The sequence below is a fragment of the Xiphophorus hellerii genome, chromosome 14 (assembly GCF_003331165.1).
Source record: "Xiphophorus hellerii strain 12219 chromosome 14, Xiphophorus_hellerii-4.1, whole genome shotgun sequence".
Lineage (NCBI taxonomy): Eukaryota > Metazoa > Chordata > Actinopteri > Cyprinodontiformes > Poeciliidae > Xiphophorus > Xiphophorus hellerii.
In genome coordinates, this window is record NC_045685.1 from 3456801 (window position 1) to 3483850 (window position 27050).

Consider the following 27050-nt stretch of genomic DNA (forward strand, 5'->3'; position numbering starts at 1 on the left):
CTGTTACACATGGGATTAGTTCGGAACTTTAAAATGGAGCATAACAATAATTTCAAAATAAAAGCCTTGAATATTTTTACATCAGGTAATTGCTGTTTTTGGCCGTATATGACTTTTTCATCCAAAGCACTGTTACACATGGGATTAGTTCGGAACTTTCAAATGGAGCATAATAATAATTTCAAAATAAAAGCCTTGAATATTTTTACATCAGGTAATTGCGCTTTTTGGCTTTATGTGACTTTTTTATCCAAAGCACTGTTACACAATGGAATAGTTTGGCCCTCTGAAATGAAGCATACTGCAAATTTCAAAATAAAAGCCTTGAATATTTTTAAATCAGATAATTGCTCTGTTGAGCATTATATAACTGATTTAACCCAATGACTATTACGCATGGGATTAGTTTGGCCCTTTGAAATGAAGTTTAACAAAACTTCCAAAATAAAAGCCTTGACAAAAATTTTAAATCATACTGAATGGTGCACGTCCGCCTTACTTTATGTTCTTGCGATTCTCCGCGTGCCACTGATTACGTTGCGGCGTTCTTTAGCGTCGATGCCAATTTGTAGCGTGACGACGCCGGGCCCATACCCCACGGGCGCGCCTTGGCAGGCCCCGGCTAAATTTCTTCAGAAATTTTGTTTTTCTAGTTGGGGCCTGCCATGCAAAGCAATGGCAGGAACCTATTACTCTACACCCAACAAGCGTCTCTTTATTATAATTCTTTATTTTTCTTCCGTCACCGTTAATGCGGCTCATACCGCTGGGTGCACACCTACAAATGAGGTATCAAAACGTGCAGAAAATTCACGCCATTGGAGCTATTATTTTTGGTGGGATTTGGGGTTAACGTGGCGACATAATTCGCAAAAAACTACGAAAAAAACCCCATTATAAGTCAATGGGAAAAATCCTGGAAATACCCTATTTTTGAGGATTTTCTGTGTCGTCACAAATTCACCTAGAAATGCCATTCAAATTTCATTTTGTAGATACGTCTGTGATCTCTTCGAAAGTGAAGACGGCTCGTCGATACCAGTTACGGTTTGTCCACAATTTGCCTCTAAGCGACCCAAAGTTTCTCATTTTTCCGAAAATTACAGTGCTTCTCTCGCTGATTAGAGTGAGAGATGAAGACAACTTTTTCAACCCAAATCATTTTTGAAATCGCCATCACGCCCACAAATATCGCACGATTAGTATCAAAATCGGTCCTGACATTGATACGCCTGTCTGCTCCGGTAAAATGTTTTCGAAATTTATCTAGACCGTACGGTTTTCTGTCACGGTGCTTCAGAGCAAAGTCATGCGACAGGATTTTCTGAGGCTGTCTGAGGCTCTCTCCCATGTATTTGAATAGAATTTCAGATCTGGGCACAACATTTCTTTCTCTCATCACTGTAAATGTTCTGAGTGAGGTACAGATATGAATCTCGGGACTATCGCAGAAGACACATAGGCCTGTCATACGCTCCAAACGCTTTTCGAATATGTATTACGGTTCCCGAACAGGAAGGATTTGTTTCCAATGCTTCTTTTCAGTAAAATGTGTTTGCTCAAACACACAATTGTGTGTTTGACAGCTCAGAGCTCAGAGCTCACACCCTGCTGAGACCATTATTTGCCATAGCAACGGATCTCAAGAGGCTATTGGCTGCTGGTTTGGACTACAGATACGCATCATTGTAGTTCTATCTATAGTGGAACCCTCAGTTGAAACAGATCAGGACTGAACTGGCCTTTAGAACTATTTGCTGCTATGGGCTGTATATAACTGATTTAACTCAGGAACTGTTACACATGGTATTAGTTTGGAACTTTAAAATTAAGCATAATAATAATTTCAAAATAAAAGCCTTGAATATTTTTACATCAGGTAATTGCTGTTTTTGGCTTTATTTGACTTTTTCATCCAAAGCACTGTTACACATGGTATTAGTTTGGCCATTTGAAATGAAGCTTAACAAAAATTTCAAAATAAAAGCTTTGAATATTTTTACATCATGTAATTGCTCTTTTTGGCTTTATATGACTTTTTCATCCAAAGCACTGTTACACATGGGATTAGTTCGGAACTTTAAAATGGAGCATAATAATAATTTCAAAATAAAAGCCTTGAATATTTTTACATCAGGTAATTGCGCTTTTTGGCTTTATGTGACTTTTTTATCCAAAGCACTGTTACACATGGGATTCGTTCAGAACTTTAAAATGGAGCATACTGAAAATTTCAAAATAAAAGCCTTGAGAATTCTTACATGAGATTATTGCTGTTTTGAGCACTATATAACTGATTTTATCCAATGACTGTTATTCATGGGATTAGGTTGGCCCTTTGAAATGAAGTTTAACAAAACTTCCAAAATAAAAGCCTTGACAAAAATTTTAAATCGTACCGAATGGTGCACGTCCGCCTTGCTTAACGTTCTTGCGGTTCTCCGCGTGCCATTGATTACGTTGCGGCGTCCTTTAGCGTCGACGCCGATTTGTGGCGTGACGACGCCGGGCCCGAGCCCGACGGGCGCGCCTTGGCAGGCCCCGGCTAAATTTCTTCCGAAATTTTCTAGTTGGGGCCTGCCATGCAAAGCAATGGCAGGAACCTATTACTCTACACCCAACAAAGTGTCTCTTTATTATAATTCTTTATTTTTCTTCCGTCACCGTTAATGCGGCTCATACCGCTGGGTGCACACCTACAAATGAGGTATCAAAACGTGCAGAAAATTCACGCCATTGGAGCTATTATTTGTGGTGGGATTTGGGCTTAACGTGGCGACATAATTCGCAAAAAACTACGAAAAAAAACCCATTATAAGTCAATGGGAAAAATCCTGGAAATACCCTATTTTTGAGGATTTTCTGTGTCGTCACAAATTCACCTAGAAATGCCATTCAAATTTCATTTTGTAGATACGTCTGTGATCTCTTCGAAAGTGAAGACGGCTTGTCGATACCAGTTACGGTTTGTCCACAATTTGCCTCTAAGCGACCCAAAGTTTCTCATTTTTCCTAAAGTTAGAGTGCTTCTCTCGCTGATTAGAGTGAGAGATCAAGACAACTTTTTCCACCCAAATCATTTTTGAAATCGCCATCACGGCCACAAATATCGCACGATTAGTATCAAAATCGGTCCTGACATTGATACGCCTGTCTGCTCCGGTAAAATGTTTTCGAAATTTATCTAGACCGTACGGTTTTCTGTCACGGTGCTTCAGAGCAAAGTCATGCGACAGGATTTTCTGAGGCTCTCAGGCTCTTTCACTAACACTTCACACCTTGGTGTGAAACTTATTTAACATAGCAACGGAGCTCAAGAGGCTATTGGCTGCTGATTTGGACTACAAATACGCATCATTGTAGTTCTATCTATCCTCAGTTGAAACAGATCAGGACTGAACTGGCCTTTATAACTAATTGCTGCTATGGGCTGTATATAACTGATTTAACTCAGTAACTGTTACACATGGGATTAGTTTTGAACTTTAAAATGAAGCTTAACAAAAATTTCACAATAAAAGCCTTGAATATTTTTACATCATGTAATTGCTCTTTTTGGCTTTATTTGACTTTTTCATCCAAAGCACTGTTACACATTGTATTAGTTTGGCCCTTTGAAATGAAGCTTAACAAAAATTTCAAAATAAAAGCCTTGAATATTTTTACATCAGAAAATTGCTCTTTTGAGCTGTATATAACTGATTTAACCCAGCAATTGTTACACATGGGATTAGTGTGGCAATTTAAAATTAAGCTTGATGAAAATTTCAAAATAAAAGCCTTGAATATTTTTACATCAGGTAATTGCTGTTTTTGGCTTTATTTGACTTTTTCATCCAAAGCACTGTTACACATGGTATTAGTTTGGCCCTTTGAAATGAAGCTTAACAAAAATTTCAAAATAAAAGCCTTGAATATTTTTACATCATGTAATTGCTCTTTTTGGCTTTATTTGACTTTTTCATCCAAAGCACTGTTACACATGGTATTAGTTTGGCCCTTTGAAATGAAGCATACTGAAAATTTCAAAATAAAAGCCTTGAATATTTTTACATCATGTAATTGCTCTTTTTGGCCGTATATGACTTTTTCATCCAAAGCAATGTTACACATGGGATTAGTTCGGAACTTTAAAATGGAGCATAATAATAATTTCAAAATAAAAGCCTTGAATATTTTTACATCATGTAATTGCTGTTTTTGGCTTTGTATGACTTTTTCATCCAAAGCACTGTTACACATGGGATTAGTTCGGAACTTTAAAATGGAGCATAATAATAATTTCAAAATAAAAGCCTTGAATATTTTTACATCATGTAATTGCTCTTTTTGGCCGTATATGACTTTTTCATCCAAAGCACTGTTACACATGGTATTAGTTTGGCCCTTTGAAATGAAGCATACTGAAAATTTCAAAATAAAAGCCTTGAATATTTTTACATGACGTAATTGCTCTTTTTGGCTTTATTTGACTTTTTCATCCAAAGCACTCTTACACGTGGTATTAGTTCAGAACTTTAAAATGAAGCATAATGAAAATTTCAAAATAAAAGCCTTGAATATTTTTACATCATGTAATTGCTCTTTTTGGCTTTATTTGACTTTTTCATCCAAAGCACTGTTACACATGGTATTAGTTTGTCCCTTTGAAATGAAGCATACTGAAAATTTCAAAATAAAAGCCTTGAATATTTTTACATCATGTAATTGCTCTTTTTGGCTTTATTTGACTTTTTCATCCAAAGCACTGTTACACATGGTATTAGTTTGTCCCTTTGAAATGAAGCATACTGAAAATTTCAAAATAAAAGCCTTGAATATTTTTACATCATGTAATTGCTCTTTTTGGCTTTATTTGACTTTTTCATCCAAAGCACTGTTACACATGGTATTAGTTTGTCCCTTTGAAATGAAGCATACTGAAAATTTCAAAATAAAAGCCTTGAATATTTTTACATGACGTAATTGCTCTTTTTGGCTTTATTTGACTTTTTCATCCAAAGCACTCTTACACGTGGTATTACTTCAGAACTTTAAAATGAAGCATACTGAAAATTTCAAAATAAAAGCCTTGAATATTTTTACATCAGCTACTTGTGTTTTGAGCATTATATAACTATTTTAACCCAAGGACTATTACGCATGGGATTAGCTTGGCCCTTTGAAATGAAGTTTAACAAAACTTCCAAAATAAAAGCCTTGACAACATTTTAAATCGTACTGAATGGTGCACGTCCGCCTCGCTTAACGTTCTTGCGGTTCTCCGCGTGCCACTGATTACGTTGCGGCGTTCTTTAGCGTCGATGCCGATTTGTAGCGTGACGACGCCGGGCCCAAACCCCACGGGCGCGCCTTGGCAGGCCCCGGCTAAATTTCTTCCGAAATTTTCTAGTTATAATTCTTTATTTTTCTTCCGTAACCGTTAATGCGGCTCATACCGCTGGGTGCACACCTACAAATGAGGTATCAAAACGTGCAGAAAATTCACGCCATTGGAGCTATTACTTCTGGTGGGATTTGGGCTTAACGTGGCGACATAATTCGCAAAAAACTACGAAAAAAACCCCATTATAACTCAATGGGAAAAATCCTAGAAATACCCTATTTTTGAGGATTTGCTGTGTCGTCACAAATTCACCTAGAAATGCCATTCAAATTTCATTTTGTAGATACGTCTGTGATCTCTTCGAAAGTGAAGACGGCTCGTCGATACCAGTTACGGTTTGTCCACAATTTGCCTCTAAGCGACCCAAAGTTTCTCATTTTTCCTAAAGTTAGAGGGCTTCTCTCGCTGATTAGAGTGAGAGATCAAGACAACTTTTTCAACCCAAATCATTTTTGAAATCGCCATCACGGCCACAAATATCGCACGATTAGTATCAAAATCGGTCCTGACATTGATACGCCTGTCTGCTCCGGTAAAATGTTTTCGAAATTTATCTAGACCGTACGGTTTTCTGTCACGGTGCTTCAGAGCAAAGTCATGCGACAGGATTTTCTGAGGCTCTCAGGCTGTCTCACTGACACTTCACACCTTGGTGTGAAACTTATTTAACATAGCAACGGATCTCAAGAGGCTATTGGCTGCTGATTTGGACTACAAATACGCATCATTGTAGTTCTATCTATCCTCAGTTGAAACAGATCAGGACTTAACTGGCCTTTATAACTACTTGCTGCTATGGGCTGTATATAACTGATTTAACTCAGTAACTGTTACACATGGGATTAGTTTGGCCCTTTGAAATGAAGCTTAACAAAAATTTCAAAATAAAAGCCTTGAATATTTTTACATCAGAAAATTGCTCTTTTGAGCTGTATATAACTGATTTAACCCAGCAATTGTTACACATGGGATTAGTGTGGCAATTTAAAATTAAGCTTGATGAAAATTTCAAAATAAAAGCCTTGAATATTTTTACATCAGGTCATTGCTCTTTTTGGCTTTATTTGACTTTTTCATCCAAAGCACTGTTACACATGGTATTAGTTTGGCCCTTTGAAATGAAGCATACTGAAAATTTCAAAATAAAAGCCTTGAATATTTTTACATGACGTAATTGCTCTTTTTGGCTTTATTTGACTTTTTCATCCAAAGCACTGTTACACATGGTATTAGTTTGGCCCTTTGAAATGAAGCATACTGAAAATTTCAAAATAAAAGCCTTGAATATTTTTACATGACGTAATTGCTCTTTTTGGCTTTATTTGACTTTTTCATCCAAAGCACTGTTACACATGGTATTAGTTTGGCCCTTTGAAATGAAGCATACTGAAAATTTCAAAATAAAAGCCTTGAATATTTTTACATGACGTAATTGCTCTTTTTGGCTTTATTTGACTTTTTCATCCAAAGCACTGTTACACATGGTATTAGTTTGGCCCTTTGAAATGAAGCATACTGAAAATTTCAAAATAAAAGCCTTGAATATTTTTACATGACGTAACTGCTCTTTTTGGCTTTATTTGACGTTTTCATCCAAAGCACTGATAAACATAGGATTAGTTTGGCGCTTTGAAATGAAGCTTAACAAACATTTCAAAATAAAAGCCTTGAATATTTTTACATCAGCTACTTGTGTTTTGAGCATTATATAACTATTTTAACCCAATGACTGTTACGCATGGGATTAGTTTGGCCCTTTGAAATGAAGTTTAACAAAACTTCCAAAATAAAAGCCTTGACAACATTTTAAATCGTACTGAATGGTGCACGTCCGCCTCGCTTAACGTTCTTGCGGTTCTCCGCGTGCCACTGATTACGTCGCGGCGTTCTTTAGCGTCGACGCCGATTTGTGGCGTGACGACGCCGGGCCCAAGCCCGACGGGCGCGCCTTGGCAGGCCCCGGCTAAATTTCTTCCGAAATTTTCTAGTTATTATTATAATTCTTTATTTTTCATCCGTAACCGTTAATGCGGCTCATACCGCTGCGTGCACACCTACAAAAGAGGTATCAAAACCTGCAGAAAATTCACGCCATTCCAGCTATTACTTTTGGTGGGATTCGGGATGAACATGGCGACATAATTCGCAAAAAACTACGAAAAAAACCCCATTATAAGTCAATGGGGAAAATCCATTGAAAACCCTAATACCCTACTGGCTAAAACAGAGAATTGTCTCCCCCAGCTGGCTCAAATGAAGTATTGTAAGTCTGAAAAGCGAAAAGAGCAAGTATGAAAAAAAAAAAGATTGTGCCTTGGATATACTGGATTAAACAAAACTTTAAATTAGATTGGTAAACATCCAACAGGTAGATGTGAGTGTGGTATGGATATGGAAACAGTAGAACATGTAATAATTAATTGTGGAAAATATAAAGCAAGTAGAGAGAAGCTAAAACAATAAATTAGGAAATATGATATAGAGACATTTAAACTTAATAAGATATTAATTAAACACAAAATAAATAAAGCGGTTATTACATTTTTGAAGGTAACAGGATTATATGTAAGAATTTAGATTGGGGGAGATGCTGTCGTACACACTCCAGCACAGTAGATGGCGATAATACATATTAACGTTAGATGTCACCCGCCGCTAAAATCACAAAGAAGCAGAAGAAGCTTAACGGTAAGAAGTGTTTGTGTTCTGTCCATAAAATATACTATTTCATTTAATTAGTATATTATTAGAACTGCTTACAGTTGTTAAATGTAATGTGTTCTTTAAGAAATGTGATTGATTTTACAAGTTTGACTGCTGTGGGATATTTTGTTGTGGCTCTGATAGCGTAGCTGCTAGCTTGATGGAATATTTTTTCCACGACAAAAACCGGAATCACAATTTGTTCACATGTTAGCAATTTGCTAACTGGCTTTCGTGAAAGCCAGTTATTGATTACATTGAAGCGTTCTTTAGCATCGATGCTAATTTGTAGCGTGACAACGCCGGGCCGAACCGACGGGCAAGCTTTGGCAGGCCCCTGCTAAATTTCTTCAGAAATTTTCTAGTTATTTTATGTCGATCCACCCACCTCTGGCTCAAATTAGGTCTGAGTGGATGGAGAGTTTCCGTCAAAAATGTGTAAATTAAAAGTTTCTAAGTATAACATGACATACTGGGAAAAAGTTGAAGACTCACAAATATTTTTATGAGGTAAATATTCAGTTTTCTTGCTATCTTGCTGGGTGACCCACCACTGCTGCTCCCGGTCCTCTCAGACTCGCCACAGTTACGGAGTTACTGTTGAGTACGGTTGACCTGTATGTGTGTGTGTGTGCCAGTTCTCGTGTGTCTGCATGCCGTGCCAAAGCACTTTTCTGTCACCACTAGCTCTCCCATTTACCCCCATGTTTCGGTTTGGACCCATCCCGTTGTCTGACCCTGTCTTTCCTCTTCATTCCCCCGCCGCCCCAAACAAATGGACATTCCCTTGTCGCCGATCCTCCCTGCCTCTCCACCCGACTCGCCGTCCTCTCCTCCTCTCCCGACACCTGTCCCTGCCGGCGTCCTTCGCCCGCCGCGTCAAACCTCCGGCTGCAGCCTGCGGGGTCAACTGCCACAAGGCCTGCCGCAGCCGCCTGGCCGTGGAGTGCAAGAAGAGAACCAAGAGCATCAGCCACGAGACTCCGCCTGCCCTGCAGGCCCGGTCCTACAGCTTCCCACCACCTGCAAACACTCCGCCCAGCCTCCAGAACACAGGTGAGGACGACGGCGTATTAGCGCCAGTGTGGATGGAAAAAAAGGGGTACATTTCGGACAAAAACGTTTTTTTTGGTTTAACCTGAGAAACTTTCTAGACAAAACAAAGGAATTTCTGGGTTTGAAAAGTTTAAAATTAACTCAAAATAACTGAAATTTTGAGATTAATCTCAGAAAATTTCTAGCACAAAACAAGAAAAGTTCTGAATTTGAAAAGTTGAAAATTTGCTCAAAATATTCAGAAAATTTGAGATTAAGAAAAAACAAAGAAATTTCTGGGATTTAAAGGTTGAAAATTTGCTCAAAATAACTGACATTTTGAGATTAATCCCAGAAATTTTCTAGAAAAAACTTGTGAATTTCAAAAGTCAAAGATTTTAGACTTTTGAAATTTCCAAGTTTTTTTTTCTCAAGAACATTTCCGCGATTAATCTCAAAATTTCTGAGTTTGTATTCACTCAGCATCCAAACTGCGCCAACATTCCCAGTATCACACACTTCTTTGTTCCGTGAATCTTCCACAACGACAGAAGAGATTCAAGCCAGTTGCCTTTTTTGCCTTAATACTTGTCTTATTTGATGCTGAAAATGAATGACTTGGAAAACATTATTCTTTTACTCTGTAGTGATAGAATTTGTTTGATGACCTGAAACATTAAAGTGATCATAACAGAAAGAAATCCATACAAATCATTTTCCTAGAGCTCTAAATTAACCTGTGCCATAAATGCTAGCATATATAGCAGGATATTTATGTTAAAATGTAGGCATTAAAATAAAAAATAATAGTACATTATAGGAATTGTGTGGAAATACTGTGGTATTTTTATTCGCTCATGCGGTGAGACTTTAGCCCGAACCTTAGAGTCAAATATAATTAGCTTATTACAGGGAAACCTTTCCTCTCTGGCTGATTGGAGGACACAGGATTTCCAGATAATTGAACCGGAATGCCGTAAAGATCCGGCCAGTGCGCAAGGTGTTCTGCGCTCTCAGTCTTTTCTTTCTCTCTGTCTCCATCAGTCATTGCAGAAGAGGACATAGAGACGGTCGAGGAGGGAGTATTTGATGTCCATCTATAACCAGGTGAGAGAGACACTTGCTGTTATTGCATTCCTCTTCTGCTTGTCGTTGACATCTCTCCACAGATGCTTTGCAGACCTCCCGTACCAGTAATTGATTTTCACTCTTGTTAATAACTACCTGTTTGGCTCTGGACGACTCCTGAAGTCCCTTTGATATCTGTTGGGCAAGGCCAAGAGCGGTCAGGCTGAAGCTCCTGGTAGAGCCTACAGGATGTTCTTTCACATGTGAAACACTGAGGGGGAAAGTCTTGACGCACTGTTATCTCTATTTCTGCAGTTATTTGACTTTTACTGTCATATTTATTTCTGCCCTGGATTCATGAAGCACATTGCTCTAAAGACATGTAGGAGCAATCCGGCACAATTGTGCAGTTGGCAGTTATTTTTGTGTCAGGTATGCGTCCTCTCTTCAACCCCAAACACAGCAGATGCAGAGGTGTCTGAAGACATACAAAAGTTTGTATTTTATAGTTATTTTATTTAAAACAAAACGGCTGCAGTCGACCACCAGTAAGGAAATGAATTAGCACTCCTGGATTGGTTGATTGTCAAATGCCAGTCCATAGCTTGTCAGTGACTTTGATTTGGTGTTCCAGCTTCACAAACTGCATTTTCTTTCAAAAACTTGAGCTATACTCTGTGGGGAAATCCATGAAAAACTTGCATATATGTAGACAGATCTGTAAACACTGAGCTGCAAATAGGCCGAGGTTCACTGTGCTGGACTGAGATTTGGTGACTTTGGTTAAGCCAGTTCAGGGAACTCAATTTTATGTTCAAGATAATTTGAGGTTTATGATATGCATAATATTTCAGAGTATGAGGCATGTATCTTAGATATTTTGCTGCGATTACTGCAGTAAGTTAAAAGCAACACACCTTGGGTCACAAAATATCAGTTGGTTAGTCTGAAAACACACACAACCTGTGATTCCATCGGCCTGATTTGTGTTATGTGAAAAGGCAAAGTGAACTGTAGCAGGCGGTTGGTGGATGAATGTTTATTGGCGGTAGAGTCAGATACACTTCAGGAAGACGAGCTGCATTATTTTCCATTGATGTGGTTTCTATCACTATGTTGGTTCAGGATCCAGAGTTGGGTTCTGGTCCAAACTCTGGAAATCAGTGCTCTACAACAATTTGAAAGATGCCACGTCTGACTGGTCTTTAGAAACAGGTCAGGTTTACACGGTATCCAGAAACAAACCCTTTCCCAGTCCACTTAGCGGTATGGCATGGGTCGGTACGCTGTTTTATGGTCCAGCATATCAGAAAAGCATTTCCACTGCCAGTTGGACTCTCACTGGGCAGGCAGGCTGAACCTCAAACATCTAACATTGCGTCTACCAGTGCGACGACAAACAACCCACTAGTACGTCTCATGTGTGTTTAAGCAGTGACGTTCTTCTGTCCTCCAATCAGTGGACGGTGTTGTGTGATGCCATGTGATGACCGTAACCATACAGCACCATTGACCTATGAACTTACAACTGAAGGGGACTAAGGAATGGTGTGGTACAGGTTGGTTGTATGGGCCATATTTTCAATGGAAACAAACAAAATAGCGATCCGTAGCGCTGAATGGAAACGAGGCGTAACGCAATCATCTTTCATAAGTCAACCAGCAGCACAGCGACAGGTTACTGCAGTTATGGACATATCCAAGCACAAGAGTCCTGCAATGTTATCCATTAACCGCAGCGCAGGTGCTGTTAAGCCCATTTCTTTGCCTCATTTATTTCCTTTAGGATTGTATTATGGAAATAAAGAGATCAATAAGTGAGCTTTAATAACTGTAACCATGCCAGAAATACCTTTAGGTCTTCTAAAAGCCTTTGTGGCTTTTGGTCCTTTGAAAAACATCAATGACTCCTTACGGGCTCCAATCACAGCTTGCATATAAATAAATATGAGTTGTGAGCAGTTCAGTCAAATTGCGTTCTTTCGTTTCCCAGGCTATTTGATTTGAATAATTCTTAAAGGCCTTCACAAGTGAAACTAATCAGTGTATTAAAAGAAAAAAGGCAAGTGGAGATAACGGACGGGAAAGAAATTTGCCTAATTTCCCTTTGGAGGAATGACTCTTCTTCTTTTGTACCATCTTACCCCCACTGAGAATTATCTTACTGCTAAGTCGGAGACCAGTGTTTTCTTAAATAGGCTAATTAAACAACAAGAATGTAAAATGACATGGTCATATTCGCCAATAAAGAGGGTGTGGGGCAAAAATGTATCCACACATTTTGAATACATTGCAGTAACACATGTTTTCTGGCTGCCTTCAGACATTTTGACTTCATAATAAAGTGATGTTAGAATGCAGTGCCTTAATTCCCACTGAGCATTGCCACATTTTCAACCACAAGCTTTCATGTACAGTACAGACCAAAGGTTTGGACACGAGGTGTGTCCAAACCTTTGGTCTGTACTGTACCTCATTGGGCTTTATGTGTTGGACCAACACAAGCCTGTAGATAGTTGTGAAGTAGCAGAGAAGCTGCACTTTGTTTCAGCCCAGATTACTCTGATGCCCATAAATAAAGTATGTTCAGAAGTCAGCAAATCACTAAATAGAGTCCACCTGTGTGGGGTTTCATTTTATTTTACACCTGGTAAAATTCTGTGGAGGTCTTAGAGGTTTGTTAGAAAACATTAGTGAACCGACGGCATCATGAAGACCAGAGTACAGACAGCTCAGAGAAACATCCGGAAGCCGCTCTGGGTACTGGTCATGAGTCCCAAGAGCTCATGGTCAACGATCTGTCATAAAAAACAATATTATGAACAAACTGTTTGCAGCACGGTAACTTAGCAACAGAGGTGGTGGGCACTCTTCAGCTAACGCGCTAATAGCAGAGTTCAGTTTACTCTTTAGCATTGTTGCTAGCTATGAAAACATTTAGCATACTTAGCTTCCCATAAATTGATATTTCCAGATAAATTCTAAAGCGTTAATTTACTTCGACATCCGTGTTGAGCTGTTGGTTGTCGACTGTTGAGAATTCCTCAAGTAGAGACATTTATTTTCACGCTCTTGTTTTGAAATGAGTGAAGTGTGTTTAAGCAGCTGGCAGAGGCATGAAGAACTGCAGCTGGAAAAGGTTTCTGTGAAGAGTCAACTCAGAGGGTGGAATGAAATTGCACGCCACATTTTTGCATTTGTATATATTGAAAACATACGAACCATGAATCATTTTCATTCCTTTTGCCAACTTATGCACCACTTTTTTCTAGTCTATAAAATAAATTATTGTATAATACATTGATGTTTGTGGTTGTAATGTGACATGTAAAAAAAAAGAAAGAAAGGAAATCATTTCAATACTTTTGCTAAGCTTAGTAAATTGGAAGAACTTACAATATAGCTCATCTTTGCACATTTATCTTGTGTTATGTGATCAAAATTATGGATTGTCTTTTGTAAAATTACACAGTAAAAAGAATTAACAGCAATATTTTTGTTTCTTTAGCCACAGAGAAAAAAAAATGGATGTTCAATTTTCAAAGTCATGTTGTCACCATGTTATTCATACATCTATAAATGTCAGAGTTTCAATCTATTTAATTCACAAGCTACATACAAGCTAGATATGTTGCTAGCAAGTTAGTTAGCAAGTTAAACATTTAACTTACTGACTAGATATTTTGTTAGCAAATTAAAGATTTAGCTTGCTAAGTATTTTTTTATGTTTCAAGTTAGTTGGCTAGTTAAATATTGAAGTTGCTAAATATTTAGCAGGCTACATTTTTAGCTGAATGCTAAATATCTAGGTTGCTCATGAAAATTTTAAATTTAAAGTTACTTAATTAGCATGTTAAATATTTAGCTTGATTTCTAAATAGTTAGCAAGCTAAATATTGAGGTCAGACCGAAATATAGACATTTAGTTGGATAAATATTTACTTTGGAACTAAATATGTAGTTAAAATAAATATTTTTAGTTAAAGATTTGTTAAATATTGACTTTGGAACTTTGACATTTATAAGTATATGAATAACATGGTGAAAATATGACTTTGAAAAATGAACACCCACTTTTCCCCCTCTCTGACAGGCTAAAGAAACCAAAACACTGCAGCTCATTTTTTACAGTGTAACTTTACAAACAGCTCCCCTTCACAAATGGGTTATTTAAGACAATGTTGACCTGTTATTAAGTCAAATGCTTCGTATTTCCCATGATTCTTCATTCTTACATCAGACCGGCTGAAGGAGGAAGTGCAGAGCTCAGATCTGACATCCTGGTTTCCTGTTTTGTCCACCCGGTGCGGCTGCCATTATGACGGGTTTCCTGTTTCTTGCAGGAGCCTTTAACTGCAGGCTGTGTTCTGGGAGCGGGCCGCTGTCAGTCCTCAGCCCTCTCCACCCTGAACCCCACCCCCCAGCCCCAGCCGATGGTGGTGTTCACGAAGCCAGATCAGAGACCCGAACCCGGCGGAGAACGTTCTGTCAATAACACAGCACGTTAGTGATAGAACCCTCAACACCGAGGGGGTACATGCTCTGAACACGGTGGACTCACGCTGGAACAGTGCGCCGTCTTCACCTAAATCGATGGTGCAACGTGTGTGTTGATTCAGTCTACAGAGAGTGTTCGTGTTTAGAACTATTGGATGTTTTTTTTTTTTTCTGTATTTAAAAAAAACAACAAAAAAAACAATCCATAAAATTGTATTTTCTCAGTGAAACTTTAGAGTCGGTGTGCATCTTGAGGTGGATGTCTGCTCTTCTTCAGAACATTAAAGAGGTGCTGTTATTGCCAAGAATGTAAAGCTGCCACCCAGACTAAGCTATTGTCTCCTTTTCTCTGAGATGCTCTTGTTTATTTCTTTTTTGTTTTCCTCTGCGCCGTTTTCTCAAGTGTGTATTTGAGTGGAGCCATAACAAGGACCCAATTTTGATGTCAGATGATATATTGTTGCTTTGTGGAAACCGTGACAAAAGCATCTGCTGGGCAGACAAAAGCGACGGCAGACAGGAGTGTTTAGACGCCTGTGATTAGAGCGCCGGCGAACGCCGCCGTGTTTTTGTCACGCTTCCCTTCGTGTCGGTGGCCGTCCTGTAGTGAACGCCGTGCCGTTTTCGCCGTACTGTGATCGTGAGCCAAGAATCCATCCTTGGTGTGACGCAAATTTGGCAACAGTTTTCTAAAGGGATCAAAGCGGGGAAGTGAAACCGAAATCACCTAATAAGGCTTTTTTTTATTGTTATTATTGGACAGCAGCTTGTAGAAAAATATTCCTGAGAATCTTGGATTTTGCCTTTTTTTTTTTTATTGTTTCTATTCTGTATAGTAGAAGTTTGGTGGTTTCTAATGTAGTGAACTCCAGCGCCGTTACTGACAAACGTGTGCAGCTCCGCTGTGCCTGTGGAGAGATGAATTCGGACGTGGAGCTGCGTTTCGCAAACTGAATGAGACTCTGTGTTGTTGATTCTTTGCTGCATGAGCATCTGGCCGTTCAGTGTTGATTGCCGCCTCGCTGTGTGTGACCAGAACCTCGCTACGATGTTCTCTGGTGGCCTCCAAATGATTCCTTAGTATTAAAAGCAGCAGCTGTTCACATAAGTGTTGTCCTTAAAATGTTTGTGATCAATAAGAATGATATTACTTTAAAAAAAATGAGTTTGTGTATTTGTTTTGTTTTTTTCCCCCCAGATATTCATCTTTGCTTAATTTTGTGTAGAAATGCTCATTTGTATGCAAGACGTGAAGATTTTCTGATTCACCATCGCTGTCTTGACTGAGGCATGTCAAGAGTCATCTAGACATCCGACTGTTGCAATGTGATCTTTATTTATAATAGAAGGTTAGGGTCACTAGAAAAAAAAATTCTTATGAGGAAAAAAAAAAGAATTCTGAGATTAAAGTTTGACAAAAATGTTTTTTTCTCCCTCAGAGTTATGAGAATTTTAGAATGCGGAGAATTTTTTTTAAATCTAAGTAAAAAGACAGAACTCTGAGAAAAAAGTTAGATATTTTTCTGAAAGAAAAAAAAAAAATCGGAATTGCTTTGTCATCGGTTGATTTACCAAATCCAACCTCGACATGACGAAAAGAAAAGAAAATGAAGGTTTTGGGATGGAATAGTCAAAGTCTTTGCCAGTCGTTACCGTTTAGAGCAGCAAGGCCAAAAGTGGCTAACTTAAAACTACTGAGTATTACCCCAAAATTCATTAACTTAAAAATGCAAAAAGGTGTTTTGTTTCTTTTTATTTATTGGGGTTTGTTTTTTACTTTCACCTGTTCAACAATAATTTTTTCTTTTGTGAAATTGGTGCATAATTAAAGATCCAAAACATAAAAAGTGCTTCGAACTGTTGCCTTATTAAAAGAAGACCAGCATTTCCAAATATCTTTGGTTCAGTTTTGTTGGCCAAATTTTCAATGTTTTGGTTCTGTGGTCAGGGGCCAAACAGAATCATTTTAAGGTCCACAAATGGCTCCTGGACCACACTTTGGACACCCCTGGCATAGAAGATAAACATCTTTGACACAAAGATAGTTTGACTCTGAACGACGTTTCCCACCTTAATTAACAAAATCATAATTTGAAAACTGTATTTTGTCTTGATTTAGTTCTTTGCTATTAAAATTACACTGAAAAAACATGAAATCTTGTCAATTTTTGGACTGGATTCTAGTGCAAATGTCTTAGTGGATGAAATAACTTGAAATAAAACAAAACTAACTTACAAGTAACATTTCGGCAAGATATGGGAGCTTAATTTTTTAGTAAATAATTCCTTAATATTGATTTAAAAAAACACTAGTTCCACAGGCAGATTATTTCACTTATAATATGAGGGAAAAAAATGTTCTAACTGAAATAATCAAATAATCTGCCAATTAAACTAGTGCTTTTTATTCAATATTACTTGAAACAAGCTGCGTTATCGTGCTAAAAAAGTCATTTGTAAGTTAGTTTGGTCTTACGTCAAGATGTTTGCACTAGAAACTATACACACACCAAAAATACTTGGTAAGCTTTTGTTTTTGCGGTGTTAATAATAACCTGTAACAGAAGCAAAACTAGAATTCATCTAACAGAGGGCAAACACTTCTTTGCCTCTCTGTTGCATAAACAGAAGCAGCACAGTTCCTGGGTTTTGTTCATGGAGAACTGTTCTTCCCCTTCGCGTCTCAACACATTTCCAAAGACAGATCCCCTCCTTCTCCTACAGGAGACTCTACATTTCTCCAAATTCCTGCCTTAGGGTTCAGGCGACCCCCCCCCGCGCCCTCCGCCTGTCTTGCCTCTGGTGGTAATAACCGGCCCTGAACTGGACCTGGGCGACCACGCCGCAACTAATTTACCCTCAGAGATGGAGTCGGTGTCTGGCTGTTCCGTTGAAAGCGAGGACATCGACCGAGCTGCGTTCACCAGCCGAGGTGGCTCATATCTCACCCCGCGCTGTGATGGCGCTCACTGCTCCGACGTGGGACGAGCCCAGTGAGAAACTGTCACAAAAAAACTATACAAGCGTCAGGACTCTGCGTTTTTGGGTTTGCTTTTCATCTTATTTTGCTTTATGTTTTGGTTCAGCCCTTCATGGTCATTTCAGTTTTATTATTTGAGGTTATTTAGTGTGATTAGAATTGTCTTGTTATTGTTTTCCTTATTTTCAGTCCTTTGTGGTGTTTCTATAGTTTTATTTATTCTTTAGTTTCCAGAGGTTCAGTTATTATCACATGTCTGGGTTTAGGTATACCTTTCTTTAGTAGTTCCAGTTAAGTTATTAAGTCCTTCTAGCTTCCCCCTGTATTGTTTCTAGCTTTTCTTGTCTGGTTACTTTAGGTTGAGTTCTGTTACGTCTGCATCCCTTTTTTTTAGTAATCCTAGTTATGTTATTTCTTAAGTCCTTCTAGTTCCCCCCCCCGTTAGTGTTCCTAATTTTCTTATTTTGTCACTTCAGGTTTAGTTAGTCTTTTTTGTCAGAATCTATGTCCATCTTTCTTTAGTGATTCTAGTTAGGTGATTTCTTTGTTTAGATCTTCCAGTTACTCTAGCTCTATATTCCTTGGTTCTTGTTAGATCAGCCTCGTTTCTGTTTAGGTTTATGTTTCCCTCGTGTCTTTCTCTCTTCTAGTTGATCAGATTTTCTTTACTCTTAGTGTGTCTTCTGTATTTTCAGCTCCATGTTGTTTTCCCCAGTATATCCCCTTTGCCTCCCTGCGCCATCTTCTCGCCGCCCCTCAACCAGCTCCTGTGCCAACTACTCACACCTGCAATCAGTTATCTCGTCTCGTTAGGTCCATTGTTTCGTTCACTACCTCCCAGTATTTAAGCTCCTCTATCTCAGTCACGACTCGCCAGTCCGTCTCGTTGCCCTGCTCGTCATTATGCTTGTTGCTAACCTCATGTCTCCAGTTTGCTTGTGTTTTTTTATTTCCTTGCACTCCTGGATTTGTGTTGGTTTTCTTCATTAAAAAAACTCCACAGGGCTATTTAGGTTGCTTCATTTGAGCTAATTATTATTATTGTCTTCATTTACCACCACTAATATACATGTTTATAGATTTGCCTTGTTACAAACAATTTTATTGATTTAGAATTTTTTTTTACTGATTAATATAAAAATATGTAGTTGACTATGTTCAATTAAATCCCAGAATCGTGCAACTGAAATATCTTTATCCAGCTTGCCCATATATTCCCTCTAGTTATCGTGGTATAGTACTTCCTGTTTGTGTGCCGATGGCCAGATATTAGTCATATGCAACTGAGCAATAAACTTTTTCCATAAGTGTCTCTGGGGTCAGTATTTTTCCACACACATTTTGGAGTGTGTAGGAAAATGCCTATAGAAACACTATAAACACTCACCTCTCTCAGCTGACGTCCATTCCACCATTTGGTTGGAATTCTGTTGAATTATACATTCAATTATAAATTTAATATTTATTCAATCAACTATTTTACATTACATGTTGTTTTTTTTAATTTAACTGTCATCATTTTGTATTATTATTGCATTATTTTCTATACTTTTTACAGGTTTATATGAAGAAGTTAAGAGACATGAAGACTTTTCCTCGAGACTGTTAGAACTAACTTTCCGGAACATCTGACTTCCCCGCTACGACAGCGCTCACATCTGGATCTCTACTTACATGTCACTCGCCACGAAGCCTTTCAGGGATCTAAGCTATCAACAGCTGACATTTCTTCTGCAGTCAGCTGCTGGAATGACGTATATATACTGTATATATTCAACGTCATCATCTGTTTGTAAATCTGAGAAACGGCACGAAATGATCAAGTTTCAGGAAAACCGAACAAACCAAAAAGCAGAGACACCAGTGCAGAACCTTGAGGTACACCGATATACAAACATTTCAGAATCTTATGTTGTGTGTAAACATTTTCTCCTCTAATCCAGAAATGATTTGAAGAAAAAAAAATTCATATGTTAAGGACAATATCATAAGGTTTTCCTCAACAGACAGCTAACTGTCTAACTAGCTATCTCATTACGATATTTTGACCTTTTTGAATTCTGTGCCTAAAAATTAACCAAAGTATGAAAAACCCACAACTACGACTATAACTAATAGACACTAAACTAAAACTAAACTAGCTCCTTTATCCAGTTTAGCCTCGATTATTATCTAGAAAAAAAGCCTTTTCTGCACAGTGATGTTTCTGACTGCATCGAATCTAACGAAGAAGGGCAAAAAAAATATAGAGCTGCTGAATTATTTGTCAGGAAATCAATTTTACATATTGACCCTGATTCTTCCTGAACTGTGTGGTAATATCCACTTTTAAATATTTCACACCACCACCACAGCTCTGTCAAATCTCGTGCAATTGCTCCTCGAAGACCGTCTGCTCGTTTCTCACTCCAGGACTGAATGTCTCTTTTAGCTCCGTGATTGATACCTCCCCTTAAGCTATAGAAAAGCCCTCCGAGCAGCAAAACCATTTAGCCAGCAGCCTGAGTGATATTGATCTGCAAAGTCTGAAATGAGGGAAATTGAATAGCACCGCAGCTAATTGTATAGTAATGAAGGCAGGAGGGAAATAAGCCCACACATTGTTAGTGGCCTCTCACTGTGTGACCTTGATTGCACGGAGAGAGAGAAAAAAAAAAGAAGAAAGATTTGCGGCCCGACAGACGAAAACACATTCAGGGGTTGGATGTTGAATGTCATTTTTTATTTTTGCTCCTGCAACGAATTACAGAAATCTCCGCTCCGGTGCAACTTCAAAGAGATTCAGTGCACTGCATCCCGATAGGTTACACACAGGGGGATTTGTTCTGCAGTAATTGGGAGGTGTTCGGGTTTTTTTTTTGCAGCTGGGAGAGATACACATAAAAGTCTGTTATGGATGGAGAAAAGGATCTGGCACAATGAGTAACTACATGCGGCATCGATTTCTCTGGGCAGAGGATCGCTCTCAGATTTGCTCACGTAAGACTAATGAACAGATTATTGATGTGATGTCCGCTCATCAAAAAGAAAAAAAGCGGGGAGCGCCGCCAGGCTCTGTGATAATTTGACGTCTGCTCGTCTTTTTTGAACCCGCCGTGGCACCTGCGTCTGCTGACGGCGAGCATCTGGAGCTGTTAACCTCCTGGTCTGTGGCGGTGGCCGGTCGTTGCTGTTGTCTGCCACTTGGGGGCAGAATTGAGCTGCTCACCGGTGAGGACGTGACGAGGGGAGACTGCTCGCAGGGAGGTGGGAATACTTCCAGTGATGTGGCAAAAAGAAGAAGAAGAAGAAAAGAAGGCAGCCACTGTCAGGGGGGAGGTACGGTGAATCACAAAGCACCGTCATAAGCACAATATTTGTCTCTTATATATTACTCCCTATTAAAATCCTGCTGTGCATATGAAGTTGATTTATGCTGAAACATTGCTTCACTCTAGCGACGCCCTTTTACGCTCCGGTCAATTGATTTGTGAATATCTTGAGTATACTGGGATCAAGGTTAATATAGTTAACTAAAACTAACATAAACTGAAATTGAGAAAGCATTTTTTGTTAACTGGAATAAATAAAAACAACGGTTAATGGGGGCGGGGGCAAACTATGAGTAACTGGAACTGTAGTGTGAGTTTATGAAACGAACTAAAACATGCTGAAATTATAGATATATTATCCTGCGTTTTCGTGTTTATCAATCCGTTTATTAGCCTTCCGAACTTATATGAAATAGATTTTTTTACCACCTCACAAGGAGTTTACGTCAGCTGTCGGCAAATTACGGTAGTCCATACTCCTCCTGGTGGCTCTTATGCTAGTTTGCAGAATGGCGACGGCAAAAGTTGGTTGTCCAACAAAAATTTTATATGTTTTCTGACAATGGAATCTTCTGCTGAGTATCCACTGCCCAGTCCATGTAAACATGATCTCATTACGATATTCTGACCTTTTTGAATTTTGTGCCTAAAATGAACCAAAGTATGAAAAACCTACAACTACTACTATAACTAATAAACACTAAACTAAAACTAAACATTTAACAAATAATAAAAATAGCAAACACACTTTAAAAACTAATCAAAACTAACTGTCTGACTCAGACAAACAAAAAGTCACAACAAGAATAAAATGAAACCGTAATGAAAAACTCAGAACTATTATAACCCTGGTTTGGACCTGGGAGCGTGTACAACGAGCCTTTAAAGTAACATATATATTTCTATTAAATCCACAGGTTGCTTTTCACCATTTGTAGTCGAACTGAGCAGACAAGTTTGACAGAAAGTAAAAGAAGCCAGGAGGGCCCCAGAGGGGGCCCGTGGCACTCGAGCCGTGCTCTTCTGATTGTGCCGACATTTAGGAAACATCTTGGCCGTCTCTCGCCGAGTCCAAGAGGGTTCTGTCAGACGGCCGTGGCCTAATTGCATTAGGCTCGTTGCTGACTCTGGTGAAGCGCTGAGTGCCACAAGGGGTTGGGATCCTCATTAGAGTAGAATCAGTTGTGATGAATATCGCTTTAAGAAAAATGCAACTTCTGCCAAAGAAACCCAACGGGACTTGGCCTAGACCTTTCGGTCCTAACACGCAACATTATAACATCTTCTTGTTGAATTCTCAGAGGGATTTTCATTATTCGTTAAAGTCGGCACTATGAAAAAAATACCAAGGTTATCTTGTTTTGAGATCCTTTTCAGGTATAGAAAGAAGATATTGCACAAGGAAGGAAACAACAGGAGGACAGTATCTTTGTAAGTGCAGCACAAAGGCAGCTGGATCCTTCAGCCGCTCCGGTATTGATGAATCTCAAGCCCCACCTGCAAATATGAAGCAGTTCAGAATTAGAAACCTGCCAGCGCGTCACCTCATCTTCTCTGCTCTTGCTTCAAGAAGTCTCAGTTAGCCACTGCTGATACCAAATCAAATTACTGCAGCCCGGAGGATTGACACAAAATCAATGGCATTGCATCTGCAGTGGCCGCAGAGCCCATATTTAATATTCCTGAAGCAGCAAGGCATGGGGGAGCGAAGTAGGGAGGGAGGTACACCTCAGCAGCAACTGCACTTTGACTGATGGATCTGTAGATTGTATCTGGTGACCCTGGCATCACGGATAGTGCTGCTCTACCGGCGTTATCTGCCGCGTGCGTAGCCGGGGCGGCAGTCCGCCGGTGTTATTGAGAACTCCTCGGTTTAAAAATGAAACCCAACAAGCATATTTGCAGCTTTACTTAACGACCCTCTTTCCTCTCCTTCCCTTTGGGACGGGCCTGGGGGTATTTGCAGATCAAAACCAGCACTTTGATGCACATCGCACCTTGCTTTGAGGTATTCATGAAAGAGCAGACAGTGTTGTCTATAAAAGTGTCGCGTGTATAAATGGCCGCAGTATAAAGGCTGCCTTCGAAATGTGGGCTATCATTTCCCTGGAAGAAGAGTCATACTTTATCAGTGAATGCATCACATGGTTTACTTTCGGTTCATAGCTTCTCGCAGCCATTCGGGGTTTTTATTTTTTACCCTTTAGAGCTTTTTTGTCCTTCCTTCAGTCATTTGTTCAATGCTGCTTATGTAGGGAAGGTCATACACTTGATTTATGACTATATATATGGCATGGATTGGTTTTTATATGTGCTATTCTTGCATTCTCTACTATATGCAATGAATAGAAAGTTTACAAATGCGCTGTCTGATAGGTTATTCAATAAGATGCAAAATTTCAGGTGGGCATAAATGGGTGGCAATAAATCTGGAAGAAACTGTCTTTTGGCCCCTGATTTTCAACACGGGCACCTTAGGGTCTCCCTCTAATGAAAATCTAAGTGAAAGGAAAATCCAAGAGAAGCTAAAGTTCAAGGTATCATGGAGACAGGATTGTTTTTTAAGCAAAATATTAGACAATTCAGGAAGTAGAGGCAGAGTCCTGCCTACGCCGTGCTCAGCAGGGGACAAGAACCGCTGACCCCGAGTGAGTGTAAAGTCAGGCAGAGGGAGGAAAATTCTGTCAGATTCCTAATAGAGCTCCCAGACACAAGGTGTAATGGAAGCAAAATGCACAATGCTGCTGGAAACAAGGCATGGCTCTATGGCAGAGGTCGGCAAGACAGTGGCAGCAGGAGAGGCATTGTCAAAAGGACAGCTGGGGATGATGGATACTGCTGGGTTGTCTCGGTTTAAATGTCCTTTCAAGATTGCAGTCTACAGCAGGCTACAGTTGGTGAGTGTCGGAGAGAATGAGACGCTGGGATAAAGCAATGAAAACAGGCGTAGGTGGGGTGAACGGACTTGTGGAGTTAGGAGCAAAAGTCATTTCAGGTTGTCCAGGGGAAATCATTGACTTGGACTGGAATGCTTCCTCATGTTAGCATTTGCCAACATGTCCATTTGGGAGAATACCCTGAGGCGAGCCCAGAGCTCAGTGGAGGGACTATCTAGAGTGTTTTACCTGGGAACCCCTCTGGATATTGCCGAAGGAGCCTGAAACGCCTTGCCTAGGCTGCTATCATGAAGACATGGATAAACAGGAAATGGACAGATGGACACATAATGAGCCTTACCCTCCATAAACAACTATCTAAGCCGACAGGCAAAGGCGGCTTGTTACATTGCGTTTTCATCTCATTCAAACTGAGAAAAAGGCACCCCTCACTCCGAAGCAAATAGATGCTCCGAATAGCTTAGAATAGTTGCTTTGTCTCGGCTTGTTTAGTTGCATCACCCACCGTGACAGTGGGCACAAAATAGCAGAGCAGAGGAACATAATGCAGCTATCACGTCGTCTCCGTTTTGAGCAGAGAGCTCTCACAGAACCTCCTCTTTAATTTCGTCGGCTCTCAAATCAAAGTCGTGATAAATGTAATCATAGATGGTGAGTGGCAGCAAGGTATGGCCAGACTAGTAAGAAAGAGAAAACAGAGAGACAGCAGGAGGTATTAGGATGAACTATCATCATTTAGGACAAAAAAACACACAGAGAGTAAAGATCTGGAGGCAAAGACGAGTCTTCTAAGAATTCTTTTAGGCTTGTTGCTCTTGTCTGTGAGGTCAACGGAGATTTATGGCCCTGCTGGAGAGAATGGTCTTCCAAAACCTTTCAGGTTTTTATGAGAAAATCCCCGTGAGGTGTGTAAAACCTACCTTTATTAAAGACCACTTAGGCAGCATTTATGACACTGAAGAGCCTTTGCTGTTGCACGTATCTTTAAACCTTGCTTTATGTGGGTTTGTGAGATTTACGGCTTTGGAAGCACGATAATGTATCTTCATGCTACTGTTTTTATTAGACAGCTTCTTAGTTTTTAGAATTTTTTGAGTCTCTCCTCAATGTCAAATCTTAGATTTACTTTCAGCATTTTTGCATTCTAATCCAAGTTTTTTTTTCTTAAGTTATATCATAATGTCAAATGTGCCCAACCTTCACCTGGAGATATGACCAGGCCTCTTCCCTGTGGACCGGTCCATGAGATAAAACAACACAAAGGCATGGCATTACACCGCATCCTGCAGACTGCTGTGAACCACCGTTTCTGATAAACTCAGACTTTGTGAGGTAATCACCCAAGGTAATTATTTTTGACTCAATCAGTCTAATCTCTTTTGGTCTGCAAGCAATTACTTTCATCTACAAAAGGCCTGTACCTGATGTTGTAGTCTGTTAATGTGTGTGACTGTGAGCCGTGCCCACTACTCGTTTGGCTCCAAGTTCGGCTCCCTCATTGGAAATTACCTCAGGCGTTCAGGTGTTGTGATCCCGACGTTGCCAATAAGAGCCAGAGGCAACAAATAGCTGCCATTAATCAAGACTCAATTTGATGTTAGGCTAAATGCTAATTAAACACTCTCCCATTTCATTTAAACACAAGATGTCATTTGCAAAACTTAAACCGCAAAAAACCCCAGCAAGCTAGAAAGGTGGAGACAGGCATCACTTTAGTAACTTAACAGTCTTTGCCTGTCCACTGGGCCTATGAGGGCGTTGACCCCTGACTCGGGATCCCTGACCTGGGGTGGTGAATCTGCTCTCTAGGACAGTTTGAATCCATAATATGGCCATGGCTGAGTGGTCCTGTGGCCAGACGGGTCGCATTCCTATCCCCTCTTTCAATTCATTCTTCCTCCACTCTCATTCCACTCCCATTGCCACGGTTTTAATTGCTTTGAAGCTAAGTGCTAACCTTGGGGAGCTCAACAGGATGTTTTACAGAGCTTTGGGGAGACTGACTATTAATAAATAATACATCCCTTCTGTCCTCTTTCTTCACTGCACTCTACACCGCTGTGGAGAGGAGGCCTGCAGAGAGCTGGCAGGTTCTGCTAACCTCCAACACTCTTGTATAATACTGGTTTATCTGGAAACACAAAGAAGGGAAATGTCTGGTCATCAGGATAGTTTGTAAAATACATGTCACCAAATTATTTTAATTTTCATCTTTGTTTTTTATTTTTTTGCATTTGTTGTGCATCCAGAAAGTATTCCCAATGATTCACTTTGTCCACATTTTTCTATGTCAACCTGACTCCAAACTGTATTAAATCAATTTCTTTCCTTTAAATTATACACACAAATGCAAGCTTCTGTTCTGCCACCTCCCACAGCAGCCCACCCCTGTCACTCCCCCATTCAGCCCCTTCAGACTAGCCAGCAGCATTAGTAAACACCTGGGAGAACTGCAGCATCTGCTGAGCTCATTATAGGAGCTACTTCTCTGTGAAACGCTGGTAAAAATGTTGTTAAAGGTTTAATAGAGAAGCCATCTTGTGATGACTTCCTGAAGGCGGAGTTTCAGAAAGAGCAGGAGTTTTTAAAGAGACAGAAGCCCAAGTTCAAGGCGTTCATTACAAAGTCAAATTTCTTCTAAGTCATGGTTGATATATGAAGGTAAAATAAGTACTTATAAAATGACACTATATGCCTGCAAAATACATAATACCGCCCCTTTAAGCAGCCTATTCCACCTGTCACCTGTGGTGGCGCTGCACCAATAACCACTCAAGGGTACGACACGAATACCTCTAAAGAAGATGCTGAACATAACTTGCTTGTAAACAGAAACGGAGTGGCGTCAGATTTCAGTGGTTGTTGGATTTCTCTTTTATTGTTGGTGCGACACCGTGAGCCATTTCTCCTGCTGCCTGTGGACTCAGCATCCTCACATTCATTTGAACCGTGCCAGAGTTTACTTTTACCAAACAGAGTCTGAGATTTTTAAGTGGATCAAAGTTCAATTTTTTAGCCCATATCAGATTTTGATTGTGTATTCCCACCTCACCAAACTTTCTCTGCAAACGAACTAGAGTTTGATTAAGGCGGACTAAACAGGGCTGGTGTGAATCCACCCTAAAAACCCCTTATTATTGTAGCAACATCTACGGCTGCAGTGCCTAAATCTA

General features: G+C 39.6%; 1 protein-coding gene across 3 annotated transcripts in view; it reads left to right on the forward strand.

The window, feature by feature from the left end:
• The window catches only part of LOC116732898 (RAS guanyl-releasing protein 2), a 79477-nt gene extending 63207 nt beyond the window's left edge, over positions 1-16270 (forward strand). For all 3 annotated transcript variants that reach the window (XM_032583484.1, XM_032583481.1, XM_032583483.1), the window contains exons 15-17: positions 8987-9145; positions 10169-10231; positions 14536-16270. In XM_032583484.1, coding sequence (XP_032439375.1) covers positions 8987-9145; positions 10169-10227 — 218 coding nt within the window. In that variant the 3' untranslated portion in view covers positions 10228-10231; positions 14536-16270. The remainder of the gene's footprint in view (positions 1-8986; positions 9146-10168; positions 10232-14535) is intronic.
• Positions 16271-27050: the final 10780 nt, after the last annotated feature.